Source organism: Quercus lobata, chromosome 2 (genome assembly GCF_001633185.2).
Source record: "Quercus lobata isolate SW786 chromosome 2, ValleyOak3.0 Primary Assembly, whole genome shotgun sequence".
Lineage (NCBI taxonomy): Eukaryota > Viridiplantae > Streptophyta > Magnoliopsida > Fagales > Fagaceae > Quercus > Quercus lobata.
Genome location: NC_044905.1, coordinates 6878733 through 6899503, shown reverse-complemented (window position 1 = coordinate 6899503; position 20771 = coordinate 6878733). Strand labels below are relative to the sequence as shown.

The following is a 20771-nucleotide window of genomic DNA, read 5'->3' as shown; positions in this document are numbered from 1 at the left end:
TGTTGACACTCTAGTTGAGCTTAATGCGCATCTGACTCCCTCAGGGGGGAAACCATTGTCTAATCCCTCTCTTTACAGACGATTGGTTGGCAGCCTAGTTTATCTCACAGTTACTCGTCCAGATATCTCCTATGTTGTTCATCAGGTGAGCCAGTATCTGTCTGCTCCACGATCAACTCACTATGCTGCTGTTCTGCGCATTCTTCGATACTTGAAGGGCACCCTCTTTCATGGCCTTTTCTACTCAGCTCAGTCTCCTCTTGTACTCCGTGCATTCTCTGATGCTGATTGGGCAGGAGATCCTACTGATCGCAGGTCTACTATAGGTTACTGTTTTCTCCTTGGTTCTTCTTTGATTTCTTGGCGAAGCAAGAAACAAACTTTTGTGGCCCGTTCCAGTACTGAAGCAGAATATCGTGCTCTTGCTGATACCACATCTGAGCTTCTTTGGCTACGATGGCTCCTTACGGATTTGGGTGTGTCCACCTCCTCTGCTACTCCCCTTTATTGTGACAACCAGAGTGCCATTCATATTGCTCATAATGATGTCTTTCATGAACGGACTAAACACATCGAGATTGATTGTCATTTTATCCGTTATCATCTTGTCCATGGTGCTCTTAAACTTTTCTCCGTCTCCTCCAAAGATCAACTTGCAGATATCTTCACCAAGTCACTTCCTAAGGGACGCACTCGTGATTTGGTTGACAACCTCAAGTTGGTCTCACATCCACCTTGAGTTTGAGGGGGGCTGTTAACGTATATTATGTTATGGGTTTTAGGCCCAATTAGGTTACTTGTATAGCACACTTGTACTTGTACTACACTCTACTTGTACTGCACACATATGCCTCCTATATAAAGGCAATGATGTATATTCTTTGATTCATGAAATACAATACAATTATTCTGTATTTCTAACAATGATAATACACAAATATGTAGTTAAGATATTCTCTCATTTCTACAACTTTAGTATAAGATCCCAATTCCATGCTTAAAAAAGGACATAGTAACAAATTGAAATGGCTTAGTAATTCGCATTTTTATTAGCTTAGTAGTTCGTGTTTTAAAGGGGTTGAAATTTCAAAAGCATGCAACAAGGTAGCTAATGTGAGTTGTATAACTTGTAGTGCAAATGATATCCTAGGGCACACTCTTCTATCACAATCAAATGGTAAGTATTTGAAATTTGGCCCCTAACATCAACATCCTTGTGGGTTGTAAGAAATCTTTCAGGTCGAAATTCATTTGGATCTGACCACACATGGGGATCTCGATGAAGATTTGGAATGTTAATAATAAGTCGAGTGCCTGTTGGGACATGATAGCCATCCAAAGTATAGTTTTCAGTGGACTGGTGCGGCATTAAGAGTGATATAAACGCATTGTTTCTTTGATAATAGCTTGGAGATGGACCAAATTTTCATGTCCGATTCCTCTACTAGCTATTCTCTACCAACCTAGAGGTCTAATTCTTGTTAGACTTTCCTTAAAACTTTATCCGTTGTTGAGATGTAACGATAGACCCAAAGTTAATGCTACAGTTTTTGTGTCAGCTAAGATAAGGACCTACAAAAAGTACAAAAATAAGAAAAATTGCATTTGGCCTAGCTTAATTATTTGGTTAAAGAGGAGACAAAAAGCGTATGTAAGCAAATAAGTTAGTTTTTGGCCTAGTTAAAAGGTAAACAATCATTCATTCAATTTATATGATTAAATTTGTAGATATAATAATATAACATGTATTTGGTTGTAGTTTATTAGATTTTTTTTATGCATTGAAATTGAATGATTGTTTGCTTTTTATTTAGCAATCATTAAATTATTAGTATTTTTTAATCTCATTTATTATACTTAATGGGTGATAATTTTATTTGAAAAAAACCTAGGTTGATGGGCAAGTTTAGGACTATTGACTTATTATATATATATATACACATTACTATTTTAGATTTTATACTTTATATATATAGAGAGAGAGAAACTAATTTTATGTTTGGACCATTTCAAAGATAAATTTTTGACTCTGCCACTGCTGTGGACGAAAATTTTTAAGCCGAATCACGTAAACTTTCATGTGTACTCTTTTTTATGCTTCTATTTTTCATTCAATTATCACACATAATCATAAAAACGACTTTAACAGTAGCGAGAATGAATAGTAATGATGAAAATATTCAACTTGGGTAGCAATTTCGTCCCCATGCCATGTACGATCGAGATCCACTAGCCTGCGACATTTTCGTTTGTTGTTGTGTGGCATGTGCTCGATAAGGATCCCTCTGCTTTTTGGCAACACTGGTTTGACTTGTAAATAATTCTACAATCGTTGAAAATTTTTTGTCGTACGATATGACAAATAAAAACCATTTCTGGAATTCCAAATGGCCCATGAAATGGTTCCTTACAACTAAAATTCATTTTTCATCAGGCTCACTGTCATATATTGGATCTTCCTTAGTCCGAGTGTCCACACGTTTTGGGCTAACGGGCCAGACAGTGTACGTTGAGCTTCATATTTTAAATTGTTTCTAGTACGGGTAAACCCATCTGACCCGCAGGTTGATCTGTCCCAAAAAATAAATGCTTTGGGTCGGGTATTGTCCTTTGGATTTGGGTCAGATTAACGGGTCCAAGTCTAGATTTGCCAGGACTGTATTTGAGTATTGAGCTTTGTGGACTATAGCAGTAGATACTTCTGGTCCATAAGGACCATAACTGAAAGAAAAATCAAACAAGAAATGAGTGTATCCATAACTGAAAGAAAGTTCTGAACAAATTATAATGAAACGACACACATATAAGTCAGCTCATGTTATTTTCGGCGTTGTCTTTTGTAATGTTGTTAACCCAAACCCACTGGGTCTGGTACTTTTGATTATTTTTTATGTTGGACATGGCTTTGAGGCCAACGATGTTTTGGTTTAAGTTTTTACATTAGATATTATATTGGCCTTTTGTAATATATGGATATGACGTTAGTTTGCCTTCCTTTTTCTTTTTTTAGAAATAATTACAACATGCTGCTAACCTTATAGCTTGAACATTTTCTCCCTTAAACTCCTAAGCACTTTGTACATGAAGAGGTACTAATTCAGTTATAAGGCCTTTGGCCAGTTTTCCTTCCTTGGTTTGGTTGCATATACAATTATTTTTTTCTTTCTTTGTTTATGATTAGATGGATTCTATTTATAGGTAGGGCTGACAATTTTTATCCAAATCCATGAACCCATACATTACTCACTTAATTTGGATAAGTCTTGAGCTAACCCAATTAAATATTTGGGTTAAATGGATAAGACCCAAATGGGTAATTCAATTAAATGGGTTTTGATGGGCAAACCATTAGGTACCCAACTACCCATTTAAAATTTAAAGTTTAATACTTAAAAAAACAAAAAGTCAAAAACCCTAACAAACAAGAGAACATCACTACAACTAGGGGTGTTCACCAAACCGGATAAACAACATAAACCGCACCAAAACCGCTCACAAAATGGCATAACCGCACCAAAACTGCTCGCAAAATGGCATAACCGCACCACATCGCAAATAACAATGCACCGCATCGCACCACATCGCATGGTGTAGTGGTGTTTGCAGTTTTATAATAAAAAAAATTGCACAAATTGCACTGCATCGCACTGCACCCTCTCTATATATTAATATATTTATTTATTTTTAATATTAAATATATTATTAATAGTTTAATATCCCTAGTTTTCCAAAAAAAAAAAAAAAAAGTTTGATAACCTTAGCAAGTGTTGACTAGGAAAGTTAGCCTAAAATAAAGAAAAACTAACCCAATAGTTTAAAACTTGGTCCAAAATAAAGGAAAAAAATTAGTTTTGGGCTAGGTAGGAAAATCCCAAAATTAAAAAATATACTGATTTCAAACCGTTCAAATTGTATCTTATACATAGCACCGCAAAAATGAGGTGCGGTACGGTTATAGTTTTGGCTAAACTTTAAACCGCACCACACAGCATCATACATGTGACCGCAAAAATAAGGTGCGGTGCAGTTATGGTTTTAGCTAAACTGCACTGCAAAATGTGATGCTAAAAATTGCCCAAAATTGCACCACACTACACCACGAACACCCCTAACTGCAGCTATAGCTAGTAGCCTCTTCTTCTATCTAATGTAAATATTTTCTCCTCCATTTTCTAGGCGTTTTCTTAGCTACCAAACTAGACAAAATCTAAATACCTTTCCCTTTTCGACTTTGCTTAGTAAAACACTCGCAAAACCTCACTCACTCATGCAGAAAGAAGAAGAGCACATAACAAAAATTGGGGGAATCATCGTTGGGCTATGATTTGGATTCATGGCGTCAAAAGCGTCATTGGAGGGACCCAAGACAATGTGCTATGATTCGAACTTCATGGCATCAAAACCATGGATATCATTCACTTGAATACATCTTACCAATCTGTAATTACTCTATATTTTCCTTAATTTTTTTACTAATCCTATGTTTGTTTGCCGAGAAAAGTTCGAAGAAAGGGAAAAATAGCCATCTTAGGTTCAGTTTGGCGTTTGTGTATTTGCTATTTTGCTCTGTTTTAGGGCATAATTTGTTTTGAGGGAAAATATTTTCTAGAGAAAATTTGAATTAGTTTTGGATTGAAAAATCTATGTGATTTGCAGTTTTGCACATTTTAGATCAAGGTGGATAGAGACTAAAGAATGATTCCTCCATTCTTATGATTTAATTAATATATATATATATATATATATATATATATATATTACTTATCTTCTGCTTGGTTGCCAAGAAAAGTTAGGAGAAAAGAAAATCTGCAGGTTAGTTTCAGTTTCAGCGTTCTTATGTTTTGAGGGAAAGGTGAATTAGTTTGGCTGAAAAAAAAAAAAAATCACGAGTAAGAGAATTTCTTGTTGAATTGCTGAATATGAATTTTATAATGGGTTAAGTGGGTGGGTTGGAGATTGAATGGGTTTGGTAGATAATGGGTATTTATTATTATTTTTTTTAAATGGGTCATAAATGGATAAATGGGTAATTATATACCGGACTCATTCATGATCCAACCCAAATCATACCCAACCCGCTCAATTGTCACCCCTACCTATTGGTAATCCAATTCAATGTTGGGCCACGCCATCTTGTTTTGTTAGGAAAATTATATTTGGTTTTGGGTAGGGGTGAAGATCTATGTTTAGTGGTTTGATCAGTACTGTGTATTCTTTTACCTGGATGGAAGTTTTAAAGGTTGGTTGTATGTTAATGCATATACGTATTTTTAATAATCATGTGAATTGATGGAGGTTGACTAAATTGCACTAGTTGCATATCTACATGATGCGTGAAAATAAATAATTATATTGTATTGTAATATAATGTATAATTTTTTCTCTAAATTTATTGAAGAAAATTTGTTATCCCTAAAAATTAAATAGTTTCTATTCGGTCTAATTAGGTCTACTTCGGTTCAATTTAGTCCAATCGGTCAATTTCAATCCCCTTCGATCCAACTAATTGGGTCTTAAATTGATTCTTTTTGTAGATTGCCTTTTCAAGTTTAGCTCAAAAATTCTTTTTTTTTTTTTTTCTTCTTAATTTTTGAGTTGAAAAGTATGAAATTTTATTATATTTGGGCTAAATTCTTTAGTTTTGAGTTAAAAAATACAAAAAAAAAGATGTTAGAAATTAGAAATATGAGCTCTAAAAATGCAGTAAAAATGATACATATTCGAAAGTCTTATTTGGTCCACATTGGTTCTATTTGGTCCATTCTGTCATCTTCAGTCTAATTTGGTCTTATTCGGTCCATACCATCCTATTTGGTCTATTTAGTCCAGTCTATCCACTAAAGTTTTATACGGTCCACTTCAGTCCTATTTGGTCCATTCGGTCGACATTAGTCCTATTCTATCCATTTCGGTTAATTCAGTCTATATTGGTTTTATTCAGTCCATTTTGTCCACTTTGGTCCTATTCAATTGAATTTGGTCATATTCGGTGCATTCTATCCACTTTGGTTCTATTTGGTCCATTCTATCCACTTTGGTCCACTTAAGTCCTATTCAAGTCATTCGGTCCATAATGGTTCTATCAGTCCATTTTATCTACTTCTGTACTATTCAGTCAACATTGGTCCTATTCAGTCCAATTTACGCACTTCAATCCTATTTGGTCCAATTTGATCCCGCTTGATCTATTCTGTCCACTTTGGTCCTAATTTGTCCATTCGTTCTTATTTGGTCCACTTTGCTCCTATTCGGTCCCCTTCGGTTCTATTTTGCCCATTCGGTCCACCTTGTTCCTATTTGATTCTATTTTGTCCATTCAGTCCACTTTGTTCCATTTGGTCCAATTCGGTTCATTTTGTTTCACTTCGATTTATTTTTGTGCACTTACATAATGGGAAAAAAACATGTTTAGTTTGAAAGCACCTATTTTAAATCCAAATTTATTAAAATTATATATAAACCTTAAACTCATAATATGTAAAATCTTAAGTATAATATTTATTGTTGCTATGTTTTTATTGAAAATAATATTAGAAGAAAAAAAGTAAAAAAAAAAATTATATATATATATATATAGTAATAAACACTAAATTATCATGTTATGTAGTAAAATAATATTATATTTTTATATATTATCTTTATAATACAATATGATAACATCTATGAAATTAAAGAGAATAAAAAATATAACAACTTAATCACACTAACCCAAAGTAGAGTTCCAAATAATACAAAAATACATCAAACTAAAGTAGAGATGCAAAAAATAAAAATAAAAAAACCACCAAAAATGGAAAAAAAATATATTGAGAGAGAGAAAGAGAGAGAAATAACATTTTGTGTGTTTGGAAAACTATGTATGGGACATGAAAGAGAATTGTAAATTTATAGTAAGAGGTGGGAATAAGAAAAGCCAAAAATAAAAGAAGACAAATGGATAGATGAAAAGTGATATTAAGGTAGATAGAAGTAGGGAGATGAAAAGATAAAAAGGAGGGGAAAAGTTAGAGAAAGTATAATAATAAGTTAAGAAATTAAGAAAAAAAAAGTTTAAAAAAAGAGAAAAAATGTTGAAAATAAGTAAATGATGTGACTCATAAATACTACGCTTTAACTTTAAGATAAATATAGATATAGATGACTATGTGTTAAGAACCATGTAATTTTTTAACATATAATTTTTTATATTTTAAATATTTTGAATTCTAGAAAATGTATTAGTCTTAGATTGGATAGTAAATATCGTAATGATAATACATAACTCTGTAGTCTAGATATTTTCTCATTTCTAGAAATTGTTCTAGAACAAGATCCCAATTCCATGCTTAAAACAAGTACAAGAAGCACACAACAGTTCTAATTGAAATGCCCCAGTAGTTCTAAATTAGTTACACTACGCATATGCTTGGACATTAAGACGAGGAGTGAGATGGACTTCAAGTGGGGTGGCTTTCAAGTTGGTTTGTCCTGCTTTCTCAGTCATGTCCACAGGTTCATTTGCAGGTGTTGAAATTTCAAAAGCATGCAACAAGGTAGCTAATGTGAGTTGCATAACTTGTAGCGCGAATGATATCCCAGGGCACACTCTTCTACCGCTCCCAAATGGTATGTATTCGAAATTCTGGCCCCTAACATCAACATCCTTGTGGGATCTAAGAAACCTTTCAGGTTGAAATTCATTTGGGTCTGACCACACATGTGGGTCTCGATGGAGCTTTGGAAGATTAACAATGAGTCGAGTGCCTACTGGGACATGATAACCAGCCAAAGTGCAATCTTCAATGGACTCATGTGGCACTGAGAGTGGTGCGGCAGGATATAAACGCATTGTTTCCTTGATAACAGCATGGAAATAGACCAAATGTTTCATGTCTGATTCCTCTACGAGCCTTTCTCTACCAACTTGGAGGTCTAATTCTTGTTGGACTTTCCTTAGGACTTCATGGTTATTGAGAAGTAACGAGAGAGCCCATGTTAATGTTGCTGTTGTTGTGTCTGTACCCCCTAAGATAAGGGCCTACAAAAATTTTACATAATAAGAAAAAAAAAATGCATTTAGCTTTTAGCTTATTTGTTTAAAGACGAGTCAAAAAGTGTCTTTTAAACAAATAGGCTTTTTTTCTTAAATAATTTAATTACATCAAAACTTTGATATAGTATTTAGGTATTATTTCTTAGATTTCTATCTTAAAATTTAGCATTGTAGTTATATTTAACAAAAAATAAACTTCCATCCCATGAAAAAAAAAAAAAAAAAAAAATCAAAAGGCTAAATCTTTAAGAGAAGGGCCTAAGAAATAACACCTAATTAAGTACTGTACCTAAGTTTTTGTTCATTTAATTATTACATCAAATAAAACAAGGGATTTCTATCTTAATTCTCTTCATGAAGATTTCGAAATAATATTAGTGAACTCTTAACACTTTTAGCTCAAAAAAATTAGTTCATACTATAGGTCTATGCGTAGGAGGTTGAGATTTAAGAATCCAAAAGTATTATGTTTCACTTCTTTCTTTTTTTTTTCTTTTTTTTTTTTTTTTTTTTTTGATAAGAAGTATTATGTCTCACTTATATGGCTTCATATCGGAAATAAAAAAGTTTTAAGTTCAAGAAATTGGTCTTTTAGTATCTTATTTATATAAGTCGACAAGTATATATCCTTTTTTTTTTTTTTTTTTTTTTTTTTTTTTTTTTTGTTTATCAACTTTTATTGGTATCTTTCTATATAAATAATAAAATAAATAAAACTTCTATTGGTATCTTATTTATATAAGATCAACATAGAAGATTGATATGAAATGCCAGGTGCTAGGAAGTCTACCTTGGCCTGGGGAAACAACTGAAAATAGCATAGGAGGGGTCCAAAAAAAAAATATATCTTTTTCTTGTTTATCATAAACTTAATTGGTTTGGCATGAATAGATTACCTTTTTGGGTCTTTTCTATAAGATTCAAGTATTGAATATTGACACTAATAGTAGAATTATTTAAAGTCTGAAGCATCTTTCACCTGGTCTGCACTAACTGATGTCGATTTTGTATCAAAAAATCAAGTTTCATAACTAATAACTCCTTTTCATGAGCTACCGTGAGCATTTTTATATATTAAATCTTCAGTATCATATATATGCAGAACGAAGATAAGCATGCATGACAGTACGAGAGCATGACACGCATAAAGTTTAAAATATTGGACCACCGACATTTAACTTATCAAATAATTTCACTTGCTTGCCTGACTATTAGTATTTAGGGAATGAAATAATTTTTTAGGCATTTGCTCCCTATTGTCCATGCTTCCCTTTCATAGAGGCCAATAATTTTTTGAAATTTTTGGAAGATGAGAGAAAAAAAAAGTAAAAAAATTCAAGATATAATTATTGATCCGGACCACTTCCTATGCTATTTTCAAGGTGTTTGAGCGTATGATACCATCTAACAGAGCAAATATGACAAAATTATTGTCACATCTAAACTGCTATATATAGGAAGAAAGAAACACACGTTATCTTGTGACCTAGAGAAACGTACTATTAGGTTTAGTGTGGGTTTGGATAGCAATTAATCCGGTATCTGCGTTTTCAAAGCGCGTTTTCTCCTCCTTTTTTTTTTTTTTTTTTTTTTTTTTTTTTTTTTTTTTTTTTTTTTTTTTTTTTTTCGCATTTGTTGACTTTGAGAGACAACATTTACGGTTCTTGAATAGTATATGTACTGTTTACGCACTGTGCATACACTGTTCATGCATTAAAAAATATTAAAATGGGTCCCACGTTCTCCTTTCTTTTTTTTTCTTCGCATTTGTTGACTTTGAGAGACAACATTTACGGTTCTTGAATAGTGTATGTACTGTTTACGCACTGTGCATATACTGTTCATGTATTAAAAAATATTAAAATGGGTCCCATAGTACTATTTATATATTTAAAAATTATTTTACTACAATGTTTTCGTTTTCAGTTTCAGCAAAAATAAACTCAATCCAAACAGGTAGAACTCTTCTCCCAAAAAAAAAAAAAGTTTAAGGTAGAAATTATTTTATAAGTGATGTTGGAAATATTATAAATTTTACTAAATAATATTATAAACTAATGTTTCAACAATGGCACAAGAGTGATGTTAGAAATGGTATAAATTTTACACATAAACTTCACAATCTGAAATGTCATATAGAAAAAAAATAAATAAATAAATGAAGTGATTTCTTTTTAATTTTTAGTATGAATAAAAAAGTAATTCAAACATTTATTTATTTATAGTAGTAGTATTTAAGTGGTACCAATAATATTCATGTTACATCAATTTCTAAGTTTTTCGTAATAAAATTTATAATAGCTTTAGTATTTATAATAGCTTTAGTATTTAAGTGGTACCGATAATATTTTTCATCACACTTTAAATGGTATAAAATTATTAATAATATTCTCGTCACATCAATTTGTACGTTTTTTGTAAAAAAGTTTGTAAATAACTTTATCATTTTCCATATTTTATATATTTCACTCTATTGGAAAAAAAAAAAAAAAGTAAGTACTGTTCAACGTAAAATAATTACTAATAGAAATGATAAAGTTTACTATTAAAAAAAATGATAAAGTTTACTGCCCAAAAAAGCTATTTGTTATAGAATTTTCCTATTAATTTGATAAAGTTTCTTTTTCTTTTTCTTTTCTTTGTGAGTTAACAATTAACAAGTTTGATATATACCTTCAAGCCTTAAGACTTCTCTGCTTCTCGCCTCTTATCTTCAAATTTTATTATCAAGGTTTGTTGAACAAATGCTTTGAAATAAGTGAAGGTTTATATATATATATATATATATATATATAAATATATATATATATTTATATATCTGTGTGTGTGAAATAAGAAGACTCAAAAAGTCCTTTTCTATACCATTATAGAAAGGCTTACAAACTAATCTAACAATCAATGTGATCAGTAAAATATTATCAACATAATATATAATTTTTTATTCTTGTTTAAAAGTTCGTACTCCAGTTTATAAAATTTATATACTAAAATTTGTAATAAGTGTAGCATAATTCTATGAGATATTCCTAGAATGTCATGGCGGAGAATTCAAATCATCTACCAAACTCAACCATGAACTGACTCCTAAGTCTACTAGAATGCATACTTGATATTATTGGATGAATGTTAAGAAGTTTTAATGTTCATTATATTCAATATATGCATTAATTTAGGGATGGACCTAGAATTTCAAGTGGGGGGGGGGGGAGGGGGCAGAGTATAAAAAAAAAGAAAAAAGACAAGTCCAAATTTTATAAGTTAGCAATGTGGGCAAGTCCAATTTTTTATTTTATTTTATTTTATAAATTTATGTGACAATATAATTTTAAGGGTAATTACAGTAAGCCTATGGTTTTAAAAATCGGTACAGTCAAAGAACCGCAAAAGGGACTAGTTATAGGTTTTATGGTCCAACCAGAATCGAACCAATGATATCATAAATAATTTAATTAATAACTTTTAAATTATATAAATAAATAATAAGCTTTTTTCATGTACTAATAAATTAGTAGTAATAAATATGTATGTTTGAAAAATATATAACATCTTTTTAAAGAATTTATGTAAGTTTTTAGCATTTTACATCTTATATTTGCAAAAAAAAAAAAAAAAAAAAAAAAATGTAACAAAGAGGATCTTATATCTAGAAAAGTAAAATGACAAATCCACATTTTACATATAGTAAGTTTATAACTAAAATTAACAATAATGTAATAATAAATTTGTACTCAAATGAATTATTATTTAATATTTTAAAATTATATATTAAATATTATTGTACATTTCTTATATATTGTAAGGACTCAATTTGTAACGATCCTAAATTGGTATATTGGGTTCGAACGTTAAAGGCCCAAACAATAAATTTGTAGAGAGTAGGCTAAAAGGTTAGGCCTTGGTCACCGGACAGTGGTTAATCATGGTATTCGTGGCAATCACACAGAGGTGAACCTAGCGTATCTAAGAAAACTTTCTCCTCGGCATGGCCTAAGTGGCTCCGGCTCTTGGATCTCGTCCGAGGAGCTTAATGTTCTTATTATTCTTTTTACTTCAGGGTTCAATGACCCTGGAGATGATCTGCCCCGCTTCTTTTGGATGCTTCCTTCTCCTTTTATACTAGTTTTTCCCCTCTCTCATGCGTCCACATGTAGGTTCCACTTTTTAGGGTTGATATTTGTCTTTTCAGCCCATACCCAAAGTGGTTGGGGGTGGTTGTAAAAGCTGAAGAGCATAGCCCTGTCAGGTGCAGAGTACTTAATTGCAGTATTGACAGCTTTTCACTTGAACCGCTCGTACACTGTACTCACCCTTTCTTCTGGGAGCGCTCTGGGGGCCGCCTTTGATGGCGTGCCATTCTTTCCTTCTAAGTTTTGGGATGCCAAGGACAAGATCGTCCTCGGCTACACCTCTAGGCCATTTGGAATTTCATTGCACGTCCTCGACAACGTCTCTCCTCAGCTCGGGCCTTGGGCCTTAATGTAAAGTGGGCTGGGATCACAAATTCTCTGGCCCCACAATAGCCCCTCAAAATCCTGCTATCTGGCCCCTCGGACGGAGAGGAGGGTTTTGGTGACATCGAGCCTATGTCATGGCTTGCCAAGTTTTATCCTTCATCAATGTCGAAGCCTCTTCGTTTGCCTGGGACACGCTCCTGGTTATGAGACATTCCTTTAGTTTTACCCACATAGCGTTCCTGCCGTTTCGATGCACGAGGCGCGTCTTTAATAAGGTTTCTTTACCAGGCGACGGAAATCCAACGGCTGAAGACGGCTTTGGAAATTAAGCGGGACTTATCTCGTTTGTAGTTTTTCTTGGAGATTTGTACAGATTAAATGCCGCCAAGCTTGCCCTCCATATAAGAAGCATGGTGGGAGGTCATTTCCTTTACGTACAGACCCCTCAAGCTTTTCAAATCCCTAACCCTCCAGCTGTGCTCAAAGTCCCCACTACCAGTGTGACTAAGCCCTAGGGAGTGATATGGTCACGTTCCGAATGAGGACAAAGGGACCACACCCTCTCCAGAAGCATTGGGTTTCCTCGAGATTCAAGATGGCCCGGGCAGGGCAAGGGAGACAAAAACTTAAGACACTTCTTCCCCTTGATAAGGTAAGAAAGGAGCCTCTTCTTCCTTCAGCCAAAATCTGAAGCAGGTGGAGGTCGCATCAGACTTTTGGTGCGACAACACTGAGGTTTTTCATCGTCGGTACCATCCGCTCTCTCTCGAGTGTTGCTAATATAATACTTGCTCGATTGCAGTCAGAGCTGATACGGGGATTTAACATCCCCGCTTCTTCCTCTCTTCCGTCACTGGTGCCATCCAGGCGCCTCTGCTTCCTCTTCTCTTCTATCACTGGTGTCACTTAGGTGACTCCGCTTCTTCTTCTCTTCCATCACTGGTGCCATCTAGACGTGCTCAATGGCTGCTAGAGCAAAATTGAAGGATTTATCGTTCCTATGTTTTTTTTTTTTTTTTTTTTTTTTAATATTTTTCTTTTTGCTTCTGAAGTTAACTTCTAGTGTAGGCTTGTTTAAGCCCTTTATTGTATGCTGTATTACTTCTTTATCTAATAAAAGATGACTTTATCCTATTTTGCGTGTTTTTTCTTTTCTGCAATAATTATTTTGTGAATAGGTGTGTTGGTGCCCCTTTTCTTTCGAACAGTACTTAGGGCCGATGCCGTTGTTAACAAAGTATTATCACTTTGAACTTATTAAAACTGACAGGCACAATAATTCCAAATTCGAATAGGTTAACTATATGAGATTAATCGGGATAATAGCCGAATGTTCTGCATCATATATGGGATGATCACCCGAGGACGTGTAACCTAAAATGAACTGTTCGAGGGGGTCACCAGGCACTGGGGTACTTTGCCATGTTTTAGACGATATTCATAGTCTTAAGTTGTTTTGGGCATCTGGTCCAAGGACTGAGGTATGACTATACCAGATCTAAACACTCGGTTGCGTTAGTTTCCTTAGAGTTGGGGTCCGAGGACTGCGTAGGATTTCTATTCTGTCTAGGATTTAAGCCATTTTCTAGTGGCTAGTTTCCCCATAGGTTTGAGTCCGAGGACCATACATGACCTTGGTTCTGCCCAAAACTTATATATTTTTGAAGTAGTTGGTTTCCCCAAAGGTTTGAGTCCGAGAACCATACAAGACCTTGGTTCTGTCTAAAACTTATATTTTTTGAAGTAGTTGGTTTCCCCATAGGTTTGAGTCCGAGGACCATGCAAGACCTTGGTTCTGTCCAAAACTTGTATTTTTTTGAAGTAGTTGGTTTCCCCATAGGTTTAAGTCCGAGGACCATGCAAGACCTTGGTTCTATCCAAAACTTGTATTTTTTGAAGTAGTTGGTTTCCCCATGGGTTTGAGTCCGAGGACCATGCAAGATCTTGGTTCTGTCCAAAACTTGTATTTTTTGAAGTAGTTGGTTTCCCCATGGGTTTGAGTCCGAGGACCATGCAAGACCTTGGTTCTGTCCAAAACTTGTATTTTTTGAAGTTCTGAGGACCATGCAAGACCTTGATTCTGTCCAAAACTTGTATTTTTTGAAGTAGTTGGTTTCCCCATAGGTTTGAGTTCGAGGACCATACAAGACCTTGATTTTGTCCAAAACTTGTATTTTTTGAAGTAGTTGGTTTCTCCATAGGTTTGAGTCTGAGGATCATGCAAAATCTTGATTCTGTCCAAAACTTGTATTTTTTGAAGTAGTTGGCTTCCCCATAGGTTTGAGTCCAAAGATCATGCAAAACCTTGGTTCTGTCCAAAACTTATATGAATTCGGTGAATTGGGCTACTGGACCCGCGAGGATTAGCCCCTTGGCAAAGGTGTGTGGGACATAAACTTGATGTTGGAAGCCCCTAGAATTGCCCGCGCCACTGGCACTTCAAAGTGCCGCCTTGAGTGGGAGCTGAGTTAGGACGACAACTGCGTGCTGCTGGAAAAGATGGAGGGGCTTTCGTAGACCCTTGTTTGACAGGAGCTTGATCCCACCATAACTAACCACTGCCTGTGCCAATGCACAAGCCTTCCCACAGACGGCGCCAATTGTAAGGACTCAATTTTTAACGATCCCAAATTGGTATATTGGGTTTGAACGTTAAAGGCCCAAACAATAAACTTGTAGAGAGTGGGCTAAAAGGTTAGGCCTTGGTCACCGGACAATGGTTAATCGGTATTCGTGGCGATCACACAGAGGTGAACCTAGCGTATCTAAGAAGACGTTCTCCTTGGCATGGCCTGAGTGGCTCCGGCTCTTGGATCTCATCCGAGGAGCTTAATGTTCTTATTATTCTTTTTACTTCAGGGTTCAATGGCCCTGGAGATGATCTGCCCCGCTTCTTTTGGCTGCTTCCTTCTCCTTTTATACTAGCTTTTCCCCTCTCTCATGCGTGCACGTGTAGGTTCCGCTTTTTAAGGTTGATACTTGTCTTTTCAGCCCATACCCATAGTGGTTGGGGGTAGTTGTAAAAATTGAAGAGTATAGCCCTGTCAGGCGCAGAGTACTTAATTGCAGTATTGGTAGCCTTTCACTTGAACCGCTCCTACACTGTACTCGCCATTTCTTCTGGGAGCGCTCTGGGGGCCGCCTTTGATGGCGTGCCATTCTTTCCTTCTAAGTTTTGGGATGCCGAGGACAGGATCATCCTCAGCTACACCTCTAGGGCATTTGGACTTTCGTTGCACGTCCTCGGCAACGTCTCTTCTCAGCTCGGGCCTTGGACCCTAATGTAAAGTGGGCTGGGATCACAAATTCTCTGGCCCCACATATATAATATAAAATATTATATATATTACTATATATTTTGTTTAATTATCAGTACTATGTAAGTCCTTTAAAAAAAAGTTCCTCACGTAAGATTACAACATGGGTCTCTACAACTACATAATGAATAATTAAATAAATAAATAAATATATATATATATATATATATATATAAATAAATAAATAAAACTCTATTAACTACCCACTTACCCCATTGCAAACCTACCCACTTGACTACCTCTTTATCTTCTTGTTATTTTCATCAGATATGTAGGTTCTTTAAAGTTTTATTTTCTTTCTCCTCTAGCTACTCTTCTATACTATTATTTAAGGGGCTTCTCCTATCTAGAATCCTCATTTATTTATTCAAAAATACTCTTACACATCTATGTTTAAATAGAGACAAAACTAAATGACAATTCGGTAAAAGTACAACTTAACTCCTATTAAAATATTGTCTAAAAAATACGGTCACTTTTCTACTGATTTTCAAATTACTTTATCTAATTATCAATATATATATATATAATCGAAACCTCTGAAGCTCCCACAATTTTCCACGTTATCACTATTTTTTTTCTTTTTATTTTAGAATCTTTTTCCACGTCAGCATTATTTTTTTAAAAAAAAATTCTGATTTTATATGATAGATATTAGAAGATCATATACAGATACGTATAGTAAGATTAATGCCACTTAGCCGGCTGCTATGTATTAAGAGTCCCATTAGGAATTTGATTTTATTGGAGTGGCGTGGAAGTCTCTAAATCATGTTTGTATGCAATGCAAACTCCTCCACAGTGAAGGAGGTGCCAACTTACTCTCTTATATATGTATAAACCTACGTGTGTTGCCGCAAACTATTCTTATGTTACAAACACTTGTTCCTCAAGATATGAAAATTTCTCTTCATAGCTTTCTCTCTTTAGTTTTTGTATTCTTTATTTAATAGTAGTTTGTGTATGTTTTTCCTTTAATGGTCTGTGTTTGTGTTTGTTTTTCCTTTAATAGTCTGTGTGAATATATTTCTTGGTACTTATGCAAAATCTTTAAAGATGCTTTCATATTCTATGTTTCCTTTTCGTTTGCTATTTCTTGGCTTATATTATAGATTGTAATGTATATATTCATCATACAATTTAGTTAATTGGTTTTTACATCCTTAAACATCACCCGTTCATGAATGGAGGTTCCATGCAATATACCACTAGGTTATTGTAGAGTGAAATTCTCTCACAACAATTTTGAAATTTTGGCTTTTTTTTTTTTTTTTTTTTCAATTTTTTTTTATTCAAGTGTTTAGATTCAAAGTTACAAAAGCAACTTTCAATCCAAACCTTTCAAAAAATTTTCTATTGATGATTAAAAAGTTGGTGACTTTATTTCATAAAGTCGTTTTTTTTATTCTTAAGTAGAAAGGATAAGATTAAAAAAAATGCAAAAACTATTTTATAAGCATGCTAATTACATGGAAACCTAATTCAATTAGGAGAGAATTTTAATTAGAATTAGGAGAAGAAGCTACCGGTCAAATGGAAACCTAATTCAATTAGAATTAGGAGACATAAGTTACCACATAGAATAGAAACCTAATTCAACTAAAATAGAAACCTAAATCCAATTAAAATTAGTAGAGATAGAAGTTCCCAAATAGAATAGAAATCTAATTCAATTGGAATTAGCAAAGATAGCTAAGAATCTTGTATAATATAAAATCTATAATAGTGTTCCATATTATATGTTAATATATTTATACTTGGTTTTGAAATTTGCTATTATTGTTTTAAAGTGTTCCAGATTCAAAAGATACGCTTTAACCCTCTATTCCAAATGTTAGTTTTATTACTTTTATAGTTTTACTTAAACTAAGTGATATTTGAATGTCGATGGAAATTTTAATTGTGAGGTTGTGTTTGAAATTGTAACTTTTAAATCAGTATGCTAGATTATGATACTTTTTCGATTACTAATATTGTTTGGTTCCTTAGCATAATAGTTAGAACTTAGAAGCTATATAGGCGTGGTTATAAGAATATGTTTGTTCTATACTCTGCCCTGTACAACACTTCAATATATAATATTGGTTACACATTTTTGGATTTAAAATTCACTTTAGGATTTTGATTATAATGAGAAGAATTTTCCTTAACAATTGTAGTTGCTCTTGCTTGTGCTAAAATTTCTAACTTTTTAAATCAAATTGTTTTCTTCTAAACGCCTGTGTTATTACCCTATCCATTAAATATCATTATCTTTGTTTTCATACTAAAAGTTTGTATTCTGGTAAATTTATATCTTTGTGGTGGGAAGTTTAATGAAAAGTTTTTAAAATCTCATATTCAATAGTTTCCCGTGCATCGCACGGATTAGCGATTAATAAATTCTAAATATGTAATATTAATGATAAAACATGTATAACACTAAAAATTAAAAAAAATTTAATAAAAAAAAGACTCATCACACTGCCCTCACCTAGGTCCGGCACTGAATTAATTAATAGGATTATGAGTGGCTTACCAGGCAGGTAGATTTGATGATTGTATCAGCATCATAACTTGAAGTCTCATCATCATGGTCTGTAACATTGGACAACATCACATCCACAAAGTCTTGGCGTCCCTTCACCTCACCAGAAATCTTCACTTGCTTATGTTTTTCTAGCCATTCTGCAACCATATGATCCAATTTTTTTGCTGTATTCTTCATGGCTTTATCGTACCCTCCCAAGTCAAACCACCTTAGATACGGTACTGCATCTGACAACACAAATGCCCCAGTCAAATCGAAAAACTCTCTCAAAGCCTTTCGGTGTTGATCATTCTCTTCATTCTCAACATTGGTCACAGCCCCACTAAATTGCTCTCCTACAACCATCTTCAATACTATGTTTAGAGTTGTGTAACCAAACCATCTTTTCATATCCACCAACACTTTATCATTCTTGACCCATTGATCATATATGTCTTTTATAGATGCACTTACCTCGGCTTGTCGAATGTGTTTGAGCAACACAAGGCGGTGATTTGAGAGGACCTCAAGCGTGGCTATTTTGCGTAGTTGACGCCAATAGGGACCATAAGGGCTGAACCCAAACATGGCATAACTGTAACCCAAGAGATCTGCGGCTAAAAATTTTGGACGGTTGGCAAAGGCTTTGTCGTTGGTAGTAAAGCACTCTTTGACTATCTCCCAATTGCTAACTACTAGAGTTCGATGCAAACCCATGCAGATAGTGAAGATTGGTCCGTACTTGTCAGCCATATTACCCAAGATTATATGGGGTGGTTGTGACCCTCCTAAGAGGTGGAGGTGGCCAATCAAAGGCCATGCGCCGCCAGCTTCAGGCGGAGCTGTCTTTTTACTAGCAATTCTTTGAAGTCTTCTTGATAACCATAGTAGAAAGAAGGGAAACAGGAAAAGGGCGAATATAATGGCCATAGAAAATTGTGAAGAATGGGTACAAGAAGAGCGTGTGGGTTTGTGATAAGGTTAGGCAACAGTAACACCACAACAGAATGGGTGCAAGAAAGGCATGTGGGTTTGTGCAAGAAGAGCATGTGGGTTTGTGATAAGGTTAGGCAACAGTAACACCACAACAGAATGGGTGCAAGAAAAGCATGTGGGTTTGTGCAAGAAGAGCATGTGGGAAGAGCATGTGGGTTTGTGATAAGGTTAGGCAACAGCAAGAAGAGGATGTGGGTTTGTGATAAGGTTAGGCAACTGCAAAAAGAGGATGTGGGTTTGTGATAAGGTTAGGCAACAGTAACTAGGGATGGCAATGGGGCGGGGCGGGGCGGGGCCGAAGGATGGGGTCTTCGTCCCCGCCCCGTATGGTTTTATCTTGCCCCATCCCCGCCCCGCCCCGCCCCGCATAACGGGGAATATTTTCTCACCCCATCCCCGCCCCTTGGGGCCCCACGAAGCCCCGCCCCACCCCGTAACACTCTACTTTTTGTTAATTTACCCTACAACTAGTACAATTTTTTTAATGAAACCTATTTCATTAATAAAAATATATTTGAAATTACAACTAAATTTATCTCATCAAATCAAATCAATTTTTAGAAAAAATTGAATAATATATCCAAGTGTTTATCAAGACAATCATTAAAAGAAATAAATAAATAAAAATCTCATAGTATAACACAACAAGATAAAGGTAGAGAATCACATTGGGTAGAATAAAATATGTTAATATTAATATGTTTGTTTAAATAGTAGGGTTTTAGAGTATGACAATTTTACAATTATAACTTTTAGTAACGCGGGGCGGGGCGGGGATGGGGAGGGGCGGGGCTAAAATCGTGCCCCATCCCCGCCCCACCGCCTTTGCGGGACGGGGAAAACCCGCGCGGGACGAAGCGGGGAGGGGCGGGGAAAAATTGTCATCCCTAACAGTAACACCACAATCGAATGGGTACAAGAAGAGCATGTGGGTTTTTGATAAGGTTAGACATCGATCACAATAATGATTAATTTATTAGCACAAAATCGGGTCAAAGATCAATCTTCACCTCACCAGTTAAATGAATATGAAAAACAAATTCGTAGGTAAAATACATCTCATTATATAAATGTGGTAAAATCTATTTCAAATATTTTACTATATATAATATATTAGTCCTTTTCATGAGCTACCGTGAGCTAGCATTTTTTTGATTAAGTATTTAGTATCATATATTTGTGGAATCTTATATAAGACAATTAATTATCATCAAATTGTTGTTGCCACTCTCGCTTTTCTAAAGTGGTACACCCTCCCATAAGTTAATTTTATTAGGATTATCTCTAAGTAAGCCATATTAATCAAAACAGAACTCGACAACCCCACTTCCATAAGTACTAATTTTATTCAAAGATAAGCATACATGACAGTATGAGCCTATGAGGGCATGACACGCATAAAGTTTAAACTTATCAATCAATCTCACTTGCTTAGACGCTGACTATTTGCTTTGCTCCCATTC

General features: G+C 34.6%; 1 protein-coding gene across 2 annotated transcripts; it reads right to left on the bottom strand.

The window, feature by feature from the left end:
• Positions 1-7248: 7248 nt before the first annotated feature.
• Positions 7249-19504, bottom strand: LOC115974256 (cytochrome P450 CYP82D47-like). 2 transcript variants are annotated; one of them, XM_031094518.1, is made up of 3 exons: positions 18787-19504; positions 18322-18678; positions 7249-8017 (listed from the first exon to the last, which is right to left on the bottom strand). In XM_031094518.1, exons 1-3 carry the CDS (start codon positions 19240-19242, stop codon positions 7394-7396), a joined length of 1437 nt encoding a protein of 478 aa, XP_030950378.1. In that variant the 5' UTR covers positions 19243-19504; the 3' UTR covers positions 7249-7393. The 2 variants fall into 2 exon arrangements, with proteins under 2 accessions (XP_030950378.1, XP_030950377.1); XM_031094517.1 differs by having other exon boundaries at positions 18322-19276; positions 19362-19504.
• Between the last annotated feature and the right edge of the window lie 1267 nt (positions 19505-20771).